This window comes from Bidens hawaiensis, unplaced genomic scaffold (genome assembly GCF_021521415.1).
Source record: "Bidens hawaiensis isolate Kalapana, Puna unplaced genomic scaffold, B.hawaiensis_p1.1 tig00069019_1, whole genome shotgun sequence".
Taxonomy (NCBI): domain Eukaryota; kingdom Viridiplantae; phylum Streptophyta; class Magnoliopsida; order Asterales; family Asteraceae; genus Bidens; species Bidens hawaiensis.
The window spans coordinates 11,406-28,507 of NW_027502180.1; the positions used below are offsets into that span (position 1 = coordinate 11,406).

General features: G+C 34.4%; 1 protein-coding gene across 1 annotated transcript; it reads right to left on the reverse strand.

Moving 5' to 3' along the window:
- Window positions 1-2,839: 2,839 nt before the first annotated feature.
- On the reverse strand, window positions 2,840-4,945 carry LOC143605318 (uncharacterized). The gene is made up of 5 exons (XM_077081476.1): window positions 4,890-4,945; window positions 4,680-4,764; window positions 4,277-4,402; window positions 3,123-3,175; window positions 2,840-3,044 (listed from the first exon to the last, which is right to left on the reverse strand). The coding sequence occupies exons 1-5, from the start codon at window positions 4,943-4,945 to the stop codon at window positions 2,840-2,842; spliced, it is 525 nt and encodes a 174-aa protein (XP_076937591.1).
- Between the last annotated feature and the right edge of the window lie 12,157 nt (window positions 4,946-17,102).

The following is a 17,102-nucleotide window of genomic DNA, read 5'->3' on the forward strand; positions in this document are numbered from 1 at the left end:
CACACCCAAATATTTCATTTATTTAAACTGAATAACGACACGTTATTAAATAAACGAAATTTCTCTTATTTATTTTTCTTAAAAATAGGATGTTACAATTTTTAAATATCTACAAAACACAGTCTTGTTTAGTTTATTTTTATGAACATTTTCATATAAATTTTATTAAAAACAAAGCACTTTTAAAAATTTGTATTTTTAATATTATCATATGTAAAATTTTGTTTTGTTAATACTTGTAAAAATTCAAGGCCTTTATTATAGAATTATGATATTATGTTTTTTAATAATTTTTTATACTTAAAATAATTTTGTTTAAAAAGAGGAACAAAAACGCGGGATGCTCAAAGGCAAAAACAAAAACGCTCAAAGGCAAAAAAAATTCTAAAACGCTCAACCAAAACTAAAACGCTCAGCCAAAAAACTAATACGCTCAGCCAAAAACCTAAAACGCTCAAAAATGGTTTTCATGAAAAAAAGTAAAAAAATTGATCGATTAACGATCCAAAACTGTTTTTTCAGTGAACCAATGATTAATTGGATATGTATTGACGATTCCGAGATGTTAGGATGTGATTTCATGGATCGATTTCGTGAATATAAGGTATTCGTGTACCTATTGTATGTTAAGGTATTATTGTATTCTATCTTTTCTCTCGCTCTCTCTCTCTCCATATATATATATATACACACACACAATAGGTATATATATAAAACCCCCGAATTACGGGGGTTTTTTACATTTGTCGTTTTTTATTAACCGTCATCCATATAAACTTATACATACATCACATTTAATTAAACAGACGATTATGAACACCATGTCAGGTTTGTTCATGAACGTTCGTTCACATATGTTTGTTTGCTTATGTTCATTTACATGTTAATAGAAAATAATTAAATAGTATTTGTATTTTACAAATTATATTTTAAATATTCATAAAAATTAATTCAAAATGTTTATTTATGTTTGTGTTTGTTTATATTTTGTTCATGTATATTTGTACAGTTATGTTCATTTTTTAAATGAACAAACATGAACATAATCATTTGTCTGATTAAGTGTTTGTTAATCACACTTTAAGGGTTACATTACATTAAATAATGTTTCATGAAATGTTTTAGAATCTACAGTAAAACCTCTAAAAATAAATTAATAACCCCGATAATATTAATAATTTGCATAGTCCCAACTTAGGACCAATGCAAATTTGGACCCCAATTGATAAAATAATAAATTTTTGAATTCCCGGTGTATGTAAATTGGTCTCAACGAAACTATAAATAAATAATTACTAAAGGATTCCAAATTCTAAAATTGTTGAGTAAAAATGAATTTATAGTCATTTCTTTTTCGTTGAAGTTCATATATATATTGAGTTTATCTTTATATCTCCTCTTCGGAGGACTTAAGAGTTAGGGCATCGTCTTCTCGAATTGCAACAAAAAGTTGTGATCTATAAATATTTTATAGTGATCAATTTCTAACCATGTTTAATGTACATAGAGAAGAAATATGCCTTGAAAATTGTTTTTGTAGTTTATTTGTTGGTACCATAAAGTGACTTTTTACTTATTGTAAAACAATGAACTTGACCAATTCAATTAATTTATGAATGTACATTGCACTTGGAAATTTAAAGGTCATACGTAAAACCTCTTTAAATTAATAAATTATTAATTTATCGATATGATAATATCTCACTAAATTAATAAATATCTCGGTCTCAACATTATTAATTTATAGAGGTTTTACTGTATTTTGTTGTAAAAATGTATATGATTATTGGAAAATAACGAAAGACAAAATAATTAAGCTTTACCTCTCAAAAGTCAAAACACATCCATACCAAATATACAAATCCATCCCCTACTTAAATATCCCCTATAATTGGCGACTTCTTTACGAAACCATTGATATAATCCAATGCTGACGTTTTTCTTTTCCAAGCGTATGCTCATTTTGTGGGTTCCCCAACTCTGTTGGAATCAATGATATATCAAAATTGTCCCCGACCAACCTGCTATGCAAAAGAGAAAAGGCTATAAGCATCATCAGCAGATTACTCATGTTAAAAATAATTATGATATCTATTAGCGGTTACTCATATAAAGAAATTATGAAACATTGTCCTCTAACTATATATATGTCTACTTAATAACATTATTTTATGTATAATAAAAGAAAACTTTGGTTTCGCAAGTGGCCGATTGGGCCACATGACAGCATCTTAGTGGTCGACAACACTTTGTTGTTTGTTTTTGTTTTTCAGTTTCGTTACCGTAATGAACATAATGTAAAACGATTAAATACCAATTTGTTTTTTCTTTTTTGTTTTATTAAAAATATTAAGAAAGCTTAGTATTAATATTCCAATTATTGTTAGTTATTCAAGTCTAAATCAAAAAGGGGGAAGGAAAACATCATTTAGCTGTGAAAGTTTATTGTTATTTCATACATTGACTCGTTAGCGGGTTAATTTGACCCGACAATAAAAGCCTTTTTTTGCCCATTAATGAAAAAGAAAGGACATGTTACCTGGTTAAAATTATATGAAAACTTTTCATAACAATAAAATTCATCCCTTCGCGAAAATCAACACGATGTTTATTATGATATTAAAGTTTTCCGTGAAACAATAAATAAAGATGCCATCATGTTCAAATTTCATACTTTCAAAGAAACACAAACAACATAACAACGTAAAAAACCAAAATTAAACCATAATTTCAATTGTCAGCTTACATTGGAAGTCAAAATCAAAATAAATTGTATTTGTAGAACTTTAGAAAACACAAAATATACAAATATTTCTTGAGTGGCTATCAGGTATCATGACTACCGCAGCCATGAACCTTGCAGCAAAACCGCGGTCACGTGGATCCCAAGCCAATCCTCTATCACACCCTTGTCCAATATCGGCTCCTTAATCTGATCGTACGATGGCAACTGTGACGCAGTCACTAACATGGTGTGGTTCATTGTAAGAGATGAACCGCTCCACATGCTACCAATCCCCTCGGTTTTCGCCAAAAGCTTAAACCTGCAAAATTTAACATCATAAACAATATGTTCCCACTCGTTTAAAGTTCATGAACACATCAATTGATGAATCACTAACTGTTCCAAAATTGATTTGCCCTTGTACTTTTGGTTCTTTTCATGAGCCTTATCCTAAACGTCACAAATCAAAGTTCAAACTTCTTAACAGGTCAGGTAAATCTTTAAAGTTTCATAGATCATCTTAATTCTTACATGTGTCCATACAAAAGCTTTGTTTTCATTTAGCATTCTGATTATATCGAAAAGACTTATTCTAAATTTGTAACAACTTACAAGTGTTTTCAATTATATATTAGTTACAAATAATTATAAGTAATCAACTTGATATAGCAAAAGCATTTACTACCCTTTCTTTACCAACACTCTCCAGTCACCACAACTATATAACAGCATTCATTCAAATTTTTAATTCTATTTTGTCTAGGTTTAAGATTTTAGAGGAACCGATCTAAACTGAAACCGAAGATCTTCTAAATCATACAATCACGCAGAAGAACATAATGAAAGTCCAAATCGACGAAAATCAAACAATATTTCCGACAATTCAAAGTTTATATAGAATAGTATATTTCCGACAGGTCATCCATTAACCTTTGTGAATGTGATCATTTGCAAACAATGAGATGTAATTTACTATGGAATAGTAGCACCTTGCTTATAGTATAATTAACTGAATCTGCATGTAACCCAAAACAACCCTGACCCAAACTTAAAATAACCCGAAACTGTCCACAATACCTAAAGAGCCCCCGGATACAATTAAAAAATCAATCAATTAATTTTAACCAAAATAAAATTGTCTTAGTAGACAAATCTGACCTGTTAGCAAAATTGACCGAAACAACTTTTAAGTTTCCAAAGGCCAAAGGCCTAAAACAATCCGTAACTTGACCCATTTCATTTTATAATTCTTTCAACTATAAAAATCTTTAAAAACATAGATAAGCCAACCAAAACACTAAACTCTTAAACCGGTCAAAATGCAGGTGTAGTCAATTTGTGTTACAGCATCTTGTAATGTTATATTAAACAAATGATTATGGTTTTAAAAACATATTTTTAGAGGCAGTTTCATATATTAATTTATTGATGATAAAAGCAGTAAAGAAAAAAAGTTAGTAGCCAAGTAGTTATCTATGGGCCATTTCTAGTTATGTTTAATGCAAAAGGATGAAACCCTAACACTTATATCCTGTTTGAATCACCTCTAACCTGGAGGGTTTTATAATTTATGTTACCTAGGGCTTTTGCAGCACCTAACACTTTTGCTGAACCACCCATGTCAAACTTATCAGCTGTGTAGAACAACCAGTGCATGTTGTGATGTTGTAGCCACCACTGCAAACAAATAAGATTTAAGCTAAATATGTTATACCATAATGAAGTAAGATTAGTATTTCAAAACAAATTAAACTTGTAGTTCCAAAATTGAGCAACCGCCAACAAGATATCTTATGAAGATGACGATATCAAACTACTCGAATTTGAATTTGATTAAATACAAATTAAATCATACCTATTAAACAATCAAATTTAGGCTGCCTTTGGATGATTGATAGTACAGATCTAAAGTTGTCAAGAGTCATTTAAGAAGATTTGAATCAATCCAACTTACAGCAGAAAACCTAATATCATGAAGTTTGCCACAAATTAGTTCTATCCAAACTGTGAGTAAACCCTTAAGCAAACACAAATTTAACCTAAATCAAGTTCCTGTATACAAAGATGATAACACATGAAATAAAAAACAAACACAATAAGAGAGATGATAACAAAATTCGACAGAAATTTTACCTAAAACAAACTCGATATGATTAAGACAAACCTTTTTGCACCGTGACTGAACTTTAATTTGAAACATAACAACAACCGGAAATCCATAAGTGAGCGAGTGTTCAGAGAGACCTTTAACGTCAGTTTCATTTTTGTTTATGATCGCAGTTAATGCTGTCGGAGAGAACTTTAATGTAGCCTGAAGTTGAAGTGTAACGTTTGCAGACGAGGCTGGACATTAAATTTAATGGCGTCTCTCCGGAATGTGTATAATTACCATATTGGACATCCAATATGTTTTATAGGTATTATAGATGTGCTCAATATATATTGATCCAAAACATAAATGTACGATAAAACACATAAACGAATCACCAACGGTTCATCGAGATATACATTAACAATAAACGCACACACCATCGAGTCTAAAATTTTGGGTGGACTTTATACAAGATCAAGTTGTATGTTGATATTGTACTATAAGATTCTAAGTAACCGTAACTGATTAGGCCGCGGTTAGGAGAAGTCTCACACTTGTTTTCGATATTCGTTAACTATTTTGTGCAAAAACTCAAAGGTGAGTTTCATGGCCCCTTTACTTTCAAACGATTTAAAAATGGGGGAGAAACATACGAATACTCGCTCTTATACGTTAATGAGAAACAAGACCCGACCTTTATGTTTGCACGAGTTATCTCTTGGATTCGAAAGTCCCCTTTATCGATTATTAGTAACCATTAGCTTTTATTAGCCTAAGATTATGTGAATAGTACTATTGGATTGACACCCCCGGTCATGGTTAGTCGCGTTAACCGCCCATCCGCATGGTCAAATGAGTGCATAGTGTCTACTCGCTTGCTCTTGAGGTACGAGTGAAGGACGAAACACTTGTGTATTGGTTTGGTTATGCCTTATGTAGTTCATATTATCGTATTCTTTGCTAGCTTATGATGGGTCAAACGATTACGTGCTTATAATTAACGCATACATGAAACGCTTTCGAACGAAAAGGTTTTACAAAATTTTAAACGCTAAAACCTGTGAACACACCAACATTACGTTAACATTTCAAAGTATGTTTTTCAGGTACTTAAAGCACAATCACTCAAGTGGAAAGCTTCGTAGGATAACATGCACACAAGTGTCAGATACACATTTTGGAGGAATACACATTTTGGAGGAATTTACTTGTATAACCCATATCTTGGGTCATATGGGCAAAATCTCAGAAACAATTTCTTTTAATAAACGTTTTGAGACTTAAACATTGATTTTGGGATGTAAACTCTGAATTTTAACTATGTATCTTCTTTGTGTGTTTCTGTTTGCGATAGTCATATGCTTTAACAACCACAATCGTCACCTCTCGCGATTCCGCCGAGGCGGGGTGTGACAGTAGTTATGGCACAAAAGCTAGGGCTTCTGCTTTGAGAGACCCGGTGCACCGAAACCTACACGAGGTTTTCGGGTATACAAATTTGGGAAGGGGGGGGGGTGGACAAGAGTGGGTCACACAGACCAATCTTTTCTTTATGTATTCTCTACTTGCACATATTAGGTGCAACGTGGCACATTGTATGGTCACTTACTTTGCTAGTAGATACAAGTTTAAAGTATCGATCGTTTATTGCTTGTGGTGCCTACGTCACCACTCTTGCTTTGGGACTTGGGTGTTTTCAGGATCGCATTCAACGATCCATGACAGTGAAATACAAGCTGAAACTGATTGGCCAAGAGACATGTTCGCTCATGAAGATCGTTAAGAAGGTTGGGAAGCTGCATTGTTTCAATGAGGCGTGCGAGCCAGAGCCACAACAGGAGCTAGAGCCACAATAGACGCTAGAGCCAGAGACACACCAGGATCACCTAGCAGCGCACCTTTATGTGATTAGACCAGTCCCGATCCCAAGATACGTGAATGACATGTTACGTTAGCTTCTTGATACCAGTCATCGGACATAGGCTAGGACTCGCGGGACAGAGGCTAGGGTCACGTGGATGATTCACAAGGCGACGGAGGAGGACATTTCCGTTCCCAAGGTTCCGATTATATATGGTTCATCGCCGACATGCACAAGGGCCACCACCATAGTAGTTTTTATTTTCTCTTCACTCGTCCGTGCCCTCCTACATTGCAAAGTGTAAATCAAGCACAAATCCGTCGTCGTCGTATATACAAGAAGAAACTCATATCACTCTGCACCCATCAACACCTTGTTATCCTTACAATCTCTTCCATCCCGCCACTCACTCACCAAGCACCACGCTCACATCATAACCACCGGCAACATCTTCATATCTTCCGAACTCATCTCCCTCTACGCCAATCTCCACGAGCCCACTTCATTTGCACACGTCTTCCACTCTTTTCACGCCCACAAAGACCTCTTCCTCTGGAACTCCATCATCCAACCAACTACATGTACTCACACTCCCTTAGATACTATTATTCCATGAGCCTTTTCACCCGTCTTCAACCCAACCAATTCACCATTCCCATGGTTCTTTCCGCTTCTTCCGAGCTTGGGGACTTGACTTCTGGGATGACTCTACATGCCTTGGTCTTTAAAATTGGGCTTTTTCAAGAGAATATGGCAATCGGGTCGTCCTTGGTGTATATGTATTCGAAATGTGGCTGTGTTAAGACTGCGCGCCAGATGTTCGATGAAATGCCTGTGAGAGATGTTGTTGCATGGACCGCGCTTGTTATCGGGTATGTGCAGAATGGTGAGAGTGAGAAAGGGTTGGAGTGTGTTTGCGAGATTGTTAGAGCGGACCAGAGGACTAATTTTAGAACGTTAGAAGGCGGGTTTCAGGGTTGTGGTGATTTGGGGGCAGTGTATGCTTGCAGATTCTTGCATGGAATGGCTTCAAAGCCGGGACTTGAATGTTCTGTTCTGGTTAAATCTTCAATCTTGAATATGTACTCCAAATGTGGAGCTCTTAAAGAAGCTTATTTGTCGTTTTGGGAAGTTCCTGTTAAAGATATGAAATCATGGACAATAATAATTGACATGTATGGAAAACAGGGATTTGTTAGACGATGCGTAAGTGGATTTATGGAAATGCTTGTTTCTGGGATTATTCCTGACCCAATGGCGGTTAGTTGTGTGATATCTGGTTTAGCGAACTCAACGTGCGTATATGCTGGAAAGAAGTTTCACGCATTTACGATTATAAGAAACTATGATCAAGATCAAATGGTATAGGTGATATCTAGCGACTCTCGATATACTTCTGAGGTATGATGATTAGTTAAAGATTGCCTGTCAATTACTGTACCTAATACTCGTCTTTCTGTAATCTAGGGCTTATTGGTGATGCTGCAGCTGGCTGTCGGTGACAGAAGCAAATGTATGGTCTTAGCCGGATTCCTCATTCAGGCTAGCTCAGGGACCTTCTCTGTTGCATTGTTGAACTCTAGTAAAAAGGTTAGATGATCTTAATTGCTTAAGATACATGTTACCTGCTCAAGCCGTTGAATTCACAAGTTCAATGGAAGAGAAAATGAGGTCTGACCAAGTTGAGCCTAATGGATGAATCGATAGAATCTCACGAAATGAGGTATGGCCATAGTTATCAAATGCGCTAAGCGCACTCAAGGCGCATAGGACTTGCCTGGGGCCTAGGCGCAAGGCGCAAAAAATGCGAGGGCCCGAGTAAAAAAATGCACCATGAAAAAAAAATTATTATGTATTCCAAAACTTGAATAAAATCCAATACCAAAAGCAAATTAATATTTAATAGCTTCATAGCATACATAAATTACGCAGCCACCAACCAACGGAAGTAGGTTAAACTGGATTACTAATTATTTGTATTTGCCAAATCTAGAACAAATAATAATTAAAAGTTAGTCATTCTAGATTAAAAACTCCATCTTTAAAGTATAGTTTTAAAGTTTCAATCATATAAGAGGAAACATAAATCATGAAAATTCAGCAAAGCAAATTAAAATAATTATTAAACAATAACAAAGTTCAATAAGCATTCATCATCCAGAATAGTCAATGATTATATTAACAAGTTGAATTAAATTAAGTAACCCCCCCCCCCCCCTCCCCTCCCCCCCCCCCCCAGGTAATTCTTATGACTCAGTTAGTTAATAGTCAAAAGAAATAATAAAAAAAGATTAAAAAAAACAAGAAAAACGGAAATTGCCCCTAAAATTGCGCCTTTCCTATTTAGAGTTGCTAAATCATCGCCTCGCCTAAAAATAGTAACTTTCGAAAAAAATAATAATAATAATATATATTCAAGGATCTCATTTCCATTCTTAGTAACAACCATGACAGAAAGCACGATTAAGGGTTACTCTTTTTATTATTAGTGCATTTCTTTGTATTGAGCCATGGGGCTCCTGTTTATTTTGGTTCCACAAGAAAACAACTCAAAAGGTAATATATGATCATTTATATTTTCATGAAAATTCTTCATATTTCAATTATTAAGAGCTATTGCACTTTTTGTTAGAATTTTGATACTGTCTTTTTATACGAGTTAATCTTGGCTTCAGTTGAGAAAACTTCCTTCCTAATTCAATCTGGAAGCTTTTGTGTTCTAATTGTAGCCGTAGGCTGTAACTTTAGTGGAAGGAGGATCAACACTGGTGAACGAAGGTAAAATATACACAAAAGTTAATATACACACAATAACTTTTCCATTTAATGCCTTGGAAAAGTACATTAGAGTTTGGGATTACTCTTGCACATAATAACTTATGCTCTCTCTTTTAATAAATACATATCAGTCCCACATTCAGAAAATAAGATGTCTGGCGGTTTCTTTCTGATTCAAAGTATGCCGTATTTATTTTTTTGTGTGTTTTAGTTTATATAATATGTAAAGTATAATTAAATTTACCATATAGTTTGTATATTTTTGTGTGTTTGATTTTACAAATTACGTTGTGTAAATAAGCATATGAGCTTATGAGGGGTAAAACAGAACACTTGACGCTTTATAAGACATTTTAGAAACTAAATATCATTTATTTAGCAGGTCATGTTTTGGACAGGAGGTAAATGGTGTGTACAGACTGCTGCATGAAAAGCTTCTGAGGGAATGAGTTCTCACGTTGTATTAAGAGACTGACATTTAGAACTAACGGTATGTAGCTCTACCCATTGATTTATTATACAATGCGGTTATTTTCCCTTTGTAGAAAGGGCGTGGAACCTGCTGGGTATCAAACAAGTTGTGTTCACGGGTCGGAGGGTCCAGTTTTTTGGAGTCGCTTGAAAAATTACCTGCTTAGAGCCGTGTTAGAAGACGAGCCGTTTTGACCCTTGCTAATAACAAATCTGTATTTACCCGTATAAAGATTATAGCCCATATTATCCCGCATCAAGAATAGCCCACTTTTGACCTATTCTATAAAGTAACCCGTTCGCAGCCGCTCAAAAAAATTACCCGTTTAGACACGTTTTAGAAAATGACCCTTTTTGGCCCGTGTTAGAGGGAAAAAAGCGTCTTTACGTGCATAAATTTTTTTCACCCATTTTAAAAAGCAATCTGTTCGAATCTGCAAATATTTTGATTACCCATTTAGACTAGAAAAATGAGTTTTGACTCGAGTCAAATTGTTTTTACCCATGTAAAAAATACAATTTACAACCTGCATCAAGATTCGCCCATGATTCAGAAGCTCGATTGCACGACGGAGGAATCGAGCCCCATGAAAAATAACCCGTTTGGAGCAACATGAAAAAAAAATAACCGTTTAGACCCGTGTTAGAAAACGAGCCGTTTTTTACCTGTTATAGTTTGATATATCAAGTTAACATCACTTATTTTCTTATCATTGACTTTGCAAACAAATTGATGGTATTTTTATTTGGTCGGCGGTGAAGTTTTGGAACTAAATTTACCGTGTAAAATGCCGCTGAGATTTGAACAACTCCAAAAAAGGTTAGTTTTTTATTCCATATCACCGCTGAAAGTGGAGCATTTGACCACTTCAAAAAAGATTGTTTTTTTTTTCATACAACAACGGTTAGTGTTTTTTCTTTTTATTTTTCTAATCTACTATTTTTTAGCCTTTTTTCAAAAACATAAATTCAAGAAACATAATTGTGAATCTGGTCAACTCATTTAACATGCTTCCTAAAAATACGAATTCTTTGTTTATATGGAAAACTAAAATCATGATTTACTAATTATTTAGAACTTTTCATTATATGTCTTTTTTTCATTACTAAGATTCCATTAGTTGTTTGTTTTTTTGTTATTCATATTTTTGTTGACTATATTTTGCTTAATGTGCAAAGTTGTAAAAGTTTCATTAAAATCACTTTATTTGATATTTTTAAAATTAAGAGAATTTAAAGTAAATATTAAAACCATTATTAGTTTTAGCTGAAACTTTGGAAACCCACGGTTCTGGTTTTCTTGCTAAAACTCTATTCCTCTTCCTTTATCCCATAGGTACAGTGTTTGAATCAATTGAGAACCTTTTCTTCTGTCTGAATCGATATTATTCCATTCCAGTTCCTTCCCGATACCTCTCAAGGAAAATATCAAATTGGATCCTAAATTTACGGGTTAGTGTGAGCTTATCCATGCGGTTATGCACTCTTCGAATAGGAATCCATTTTCTGAAAGATCCTGGCTTTCGTGCTTTGGTGGGTCTCCGAGATCCTTTCGATGACCTATGTTGTGTTGAAGGGATATCTATATAATCCAATCGATTGCGTAAAGCCCGCGGTAGCAGCGGAACCGATAAAAGTATACAGAAAAGACAGTTCTTTTCTATTATATTAGTATTAATTCATATTAGATTAGTCTTAGTGATCCGGCTTAGTGAGTCCTTTCTTCAGTGGTGAACTGTTGGCGGCAGTCCTACATTTTGTCTCTATGGACCGAGGAGAAAGGGGCTCGGCGGGAAGAGGTAATCATATGAATAATTATTAGTTTTAAACCTTAAAATCAAGTATTAAATTATATCTTTTCGTTATTAATACATATATAAGTGTGAAAACAATCATGGTTTACTACATGTTTAATACTTTAACAACTTTTCAAATGAAATTATCTAATCACACGGGATATGTATCAAATTATAAATATTCATTATTTAACACTTTTAACTAATATAAATTTGAGTGATTTGATTTTTTAGTTTTCCTAAATATAAATCAATAGATTGTTTTAGGTAGATTTTTTTAAGGAAGAAATCAAGGGTCTAATATGATCAAGCTATAATAACGGTTTTTTTTATTTAATCTGGTTAGCTCATTTACCATATGATTGTTTCCTGTAATTCTGAATTCTTTCATTATTTTGAAAACTACAATCATGATTTTTTAATTGTTTTAAATAATTATAGAGATAGAGATATATCAATTTAATTAAATATTGCAACTTCTTAAAATAATCACTAATCACACGAGATTAGTATTCAAAGTTTAAAGCATTCTTTATCAAATATTTTCAAGTACTATATATAAGACACATCATGTGGTACTTTGTTAACTCATACAATAATCAACTTTTTCACAACTATGGAAAATATGTCATTTTCATATTTATGACAATTGCATTTCTTGTGTAATACTTTTAACTATTTCATATACTCCTTAATTATATGACTTTTAATTGTAATAAATTAAAAATAATCTTTAAATATTTCAATATAAATCAGTTGGTGGCTTCAAATTTATCATGCTCATTCAACTTCCGATTCAATTAGTATAATACATTGTATTAATAGTCTGTTAGTATAATATTATTAAAAGTATCCAATTCAATAAAAAAAATAACCAACATATATGTTTTTACTTGAAAGAACCCGTGTTCTTACATGGACGGTTATATGTTATCTTGTCAAGAGTTACAAATTGGCGTGTGCTAAAAAAATTGATTCTTAAATAACAAGGTAATCTGATCAATACAAACACAAATGTAGTGTATAAGGAAATTTTCTTATTTGTAAAGTATTTGTGTAATGTTTCTTTTATAATTCTTGTAATTTTAATGTAAGTTGTAATTGTATTAACAATATATGATAATTTCGTTGTTGATTGTATATTTCTTAATGTTTAAATTTTAAAATGAGAAAATTTTAATTTGCTTCGCGGGAGCACTTTACAGTCTTGGTCCGATTTTGCGTGTTGCGTGCCACTAAAGCACATGGAGGCAAATCATAATTTTTTCTTTTAAAATTTTCATCAATTACCCGTGTAATACACGGGTCTCAAACTAGTAAAATATAATTAAATAACTTACTAAACCATATACAAATCTTTTTCAACTAAATGAATTTACAATAGCTCGGGTTTATCCGGAGAATCCCTCAATAGGTGTACCGTTAGGCATTTCGTTCGTCCGGACTCGTGGCCGGCTCGGTCTACGTTTAGCCAATGGGGCCGCGTACAAAGTATCCGGCGTTACTTAGTTGGTCATTCCAAAAAAAAGATGAATTTACAAATCTTTTTTTTTTGGTATTAAAAATTTACAAATCTTTTTCAACTAAGATGAATTTTTCATCCGATTGACGAGTCGAGTTCGGTCGTTCCGCTTTATATTAAATTAATTTAGGTTTTATTAAATTATTGTTATATAAAAATGGAGGGAAGTGGTGAATTGGTGACCATTTCCATTATATTTTGAAAGATAGTGGAGTGGAGTGTAGTATGACGTGGTGCTGACTTGGCACTATAAAGGGAGAAGCATAATGACATCCACACCTAATAGTCAATTTTAATTAATACAACTTTTTGTTGACCAATGATTTTGAGTGTATTGTTACAGGTTTTTATGGTATCACACTATCACGGCATAAAAATAATAATGTTGTGGGATTACCCGGGTATTGCGTTAATGGCGGTGTAAGAGTGTTGGCTTACAAGTATACCTCAAATGGACCCCTTCGTGATATTCTGAGACACTTTTGTATTATGTACAAATGAAAATAGCAGTTTGTCTAGGGTACATTTTTTAAAGATACAGCAGACCAGGCTGCTGGCAGTGAATGTATTTCCCTGGATACTTCATACATGTAGCTTTTGTATAATGCAGTAGTGTGTAGTGTGCAGTGCTACACTACGTAAAGACCTGCATTGACAATTAATTTATGTACAAGGACCAGCCCATAGGGACTAGGGAGGGCAACTGACCCATGCCCACTCTCCCATAATTATTAAAAATAGTTATATATGTTTTGTATATAGTTCTGTTTCAAAACAGAGCTACAAACTCCCATGCCCACTCTCCCATAATTGTTAAAAATAGTCATATATGTTTTGTATATAGTTCTGTTTCAAAACAAAGAGCTACAAAATGAGTTTGGTTTAATGAAAAGAGTGCTAGTTCATATAAGAAAAATGGATTTTAATAATCCCAACTAAATGTTATTGGCCGATAATAATCACAATTGAATTTATTCCCACCCATAGTCTCAAGTTAAAAAAAGTTGGCTCTCAGTGGTCCCCATGTTAAAAAAAACTTAACGGGGTTAAGTTTTTATCAAATTTTAAACCGATTTTTTAGGGCTTTTGGTCGAAAGGAAAATATGAGTTGATGTAAAACTTAGCTGGAAACGATGCTCCAAACATCTTGATTAGTGCTTTAAATCGAGTGTTTGAACTTCCAATTAACCAAATTTAAGTCATATGGAGCACTGTTTTGAGCTAAGTTTTACATCAATTGGCTTGTATCATCATTCCGATTAAAAACCCCAAAAATTCATTTTGAAATTCAGGGAAAAAAAAACTTAACGTCGAAGCTTTTTTAACAGTGTACTACTGGGAGCCAATTTTTTTAAATTTGGGACCACCAGTGAGAGTAAACTCTGTTGAAATTGTTGTTTTGGTCAAAAATCGGTTTAAGGATGATGTAACCAAATATGATTTTGTGAGGTAGAGTGCTTGTACAACGATGGTGATTTTGTAAATGAAATATGGATGAACACATAGATTTGTTACGAGTAAAAGCCTTTGATCGGATGATGATCGCCGGCACAAAAACCCCGGGTGATAACAATTGTCTATCACCACTATATTAATCAAGAAAATAAGATTACAAGGTTGGAAGCTATGATCAAAAATTACAAAGATTCTAAGTGTGTGTATACTGCTAGGATTATGTAGAAATCATATGCTATCAGCTCTGTGTAATGTGTTTTTCCTAACTGATCATAGTTCGTTATAAATACAAAAAAGATGTCAACTACTAGCCTTACAAATCCGCCACTACTCCATAGATACGTGACCATGTGCTATTTCCCTTGGACTACGAGTTAGTGGGTAGACCGAGTCACTTAGCCGTTATACCTATTAACATAACACCATACAAAGAGACCAATCATTAGTATAAATTAAATACTGAGTATCCTTGATTCTGACATAATCTGTAACACATATTAAGGATAATTGATCTAGAAGTCATGTAAGAATAACATATCCTTAGCACAAAATATCTGTGCCCTAACAATTGCCCCCAAAATGGCGGTTGTGAGTAGATTACAATTGGCATTTTGAATTCAATTCACCTGCAAAAAGTAGATTAGATGCGACATGTTAGATATAATGATCATATATCTATATAATACAACGATATACTCCCTTCCGCCTATAAATGTGACCATCCTTATTCTTTTATAATCACACTTCAGCGGAAATCAGGTATCCTTTCCACTTTCTGCTCTTTCATAAAATTTTTTTTGATTGTCTTCTATTTCTATATCTTCTTCTTCCGAGCAATCGGAATCAAACGATATCCGTTCTCAATATTTTCTTACCAACCCTTCGTCAGAAATCTGTAAGTTTACAGATCCAGAAATCGATGACCTGATTCCTTTATTTTCGACCGACGTGTTCTGACCTTTCGACTCATCCGCCATAAGCGATTCTTATTCAAAAACCTGGGTGTGTTTCCCGGCGCATCCTTTCTTGATCGGATACTCATACCCTTTTCCGGAATATACCAAAACTTCTTTACTTTAACTGGCATAAGTTATATTCAAGCAATGCCGATGCTCAAGAGGGTGTTGTATACTGTGGAAAGAATTATCGAGGAAAGAAAACATTGAGTTCGGCCTGTCGAAACTAGCGTACCTTTATACCTTAGTTACCCATGGATCCACTCGCTTCATTTTAAAATCAAAGCCTCATCAGTCAGCCCCTATCCATAAGGCCACCCAAAACGGCTCATTCTGGAAAAATCAGTTCTTTTTTTGTTAAAAGGGACTCCATTCCTGGTGGGGTTAATTTACCACTTTGGTAGATTAGGAAGGGTAGGATCCTGGATCCTCTGACAAGTTGGTGAGGATAACTTATCCTTCTTTTAATGAATTTCTTTTTGTTTTTCTCTTTCAGTGGACAACTTCGCTCTGCTTGCTGATCTTCCCGGAGTTGAAGAGAGGGTGAAAAATTTCCTTGCGTTGGATCCTGAGATTAAAACGTTCCAAGCTAAAACCACTGAAGCTATTCAAGAATCTTTTGTAGAGTCATCAAGCGATATGTCAAGTAAGATGTATTAATATTATATAATAAAGAAAAATGGTAGAAAACTTATCTTTATAATGTGTTTTGCAGGTGCTCAAATGTCCAGCAAATCAGCTTCCCAATTCTCTCTGGAGGATATCGTTTGTTTAGTCATGAAGAAGGAAACTCTCAAGACCACTCCGGTTCATGAACCACGTCTAGTAACCACACGTGCCAAATCTAGAGCCTCCAAAAGGAAGAAGACTGCTGAGCCTGAAGGATCCTTTATCCCGTATGTCTTTTGTTGTGGATCCAGTATCCTTTTTAAAAAGTACTTTGTCTTGAACTTATTTCATTCTTTCATGTGGGCTATGGATTCTTCCAAGAGCTATCATGACAAGATTGTCAAAGACTTGGAAGACACTCTCTCTTAACTCTCTCTTAGATGAGGGCTATGGCGGCCGCCAAGGATAAGACCATCTCCAAGCTGATAAAGGAGAAAAAGCAGGCAGGGATCATGCATCCTCAGTTGAGGCCTAACTGCAAGAAGAGGTGACTCGTTCTACCAATGAGTCCAAAATTTTGGATGCTAAGCTTCAGGCGAGAATCAAGATTTTGACCGAAGCTACTGACCCTTCGTTTGATAAATCAGCATGGGATCTGGAAAAATGGAAGCAGGCTCTGGTGGCTCTTTGAGGTGGCGAGGACGAGGCTGGTGAGAGTACCGACATGGTGGCCGGAGGGAACGAAGCTGAGATGACCGAGGCAGGAAAGGATGTGGTAGCAGAGGAGGAGGCTGCAAAGGTGGGCAATGAAGGATGAAGAGACAAGGCCTAAACCCG

Excerpts from the sequence above, each read along its gene's own strand:
- LOC143605318 (XM_077081476.1), bottom strand. The coding sequence starts at position 4,945 with ATGGATTTCCGGTTGTTGTTATGTTTCAAATTAAAGTTCAGTCACGGT. Across the intron at positions 4,403-4,679 it reads ATGATATTAGGTTTTCTGCT|TGGTGGCTACAACATCACAA; the intron begins GTAAGTTGGATT and ends ATTTGTTTGCAG. Across the intron at positions 3,045-3,122 it reads GGCAAATCAATTTTGGAACA|GTTTAAGCTTTTGGCGAAAA; the intron begins GTTAGTGATTCA and ends TAAATTTTGCAG.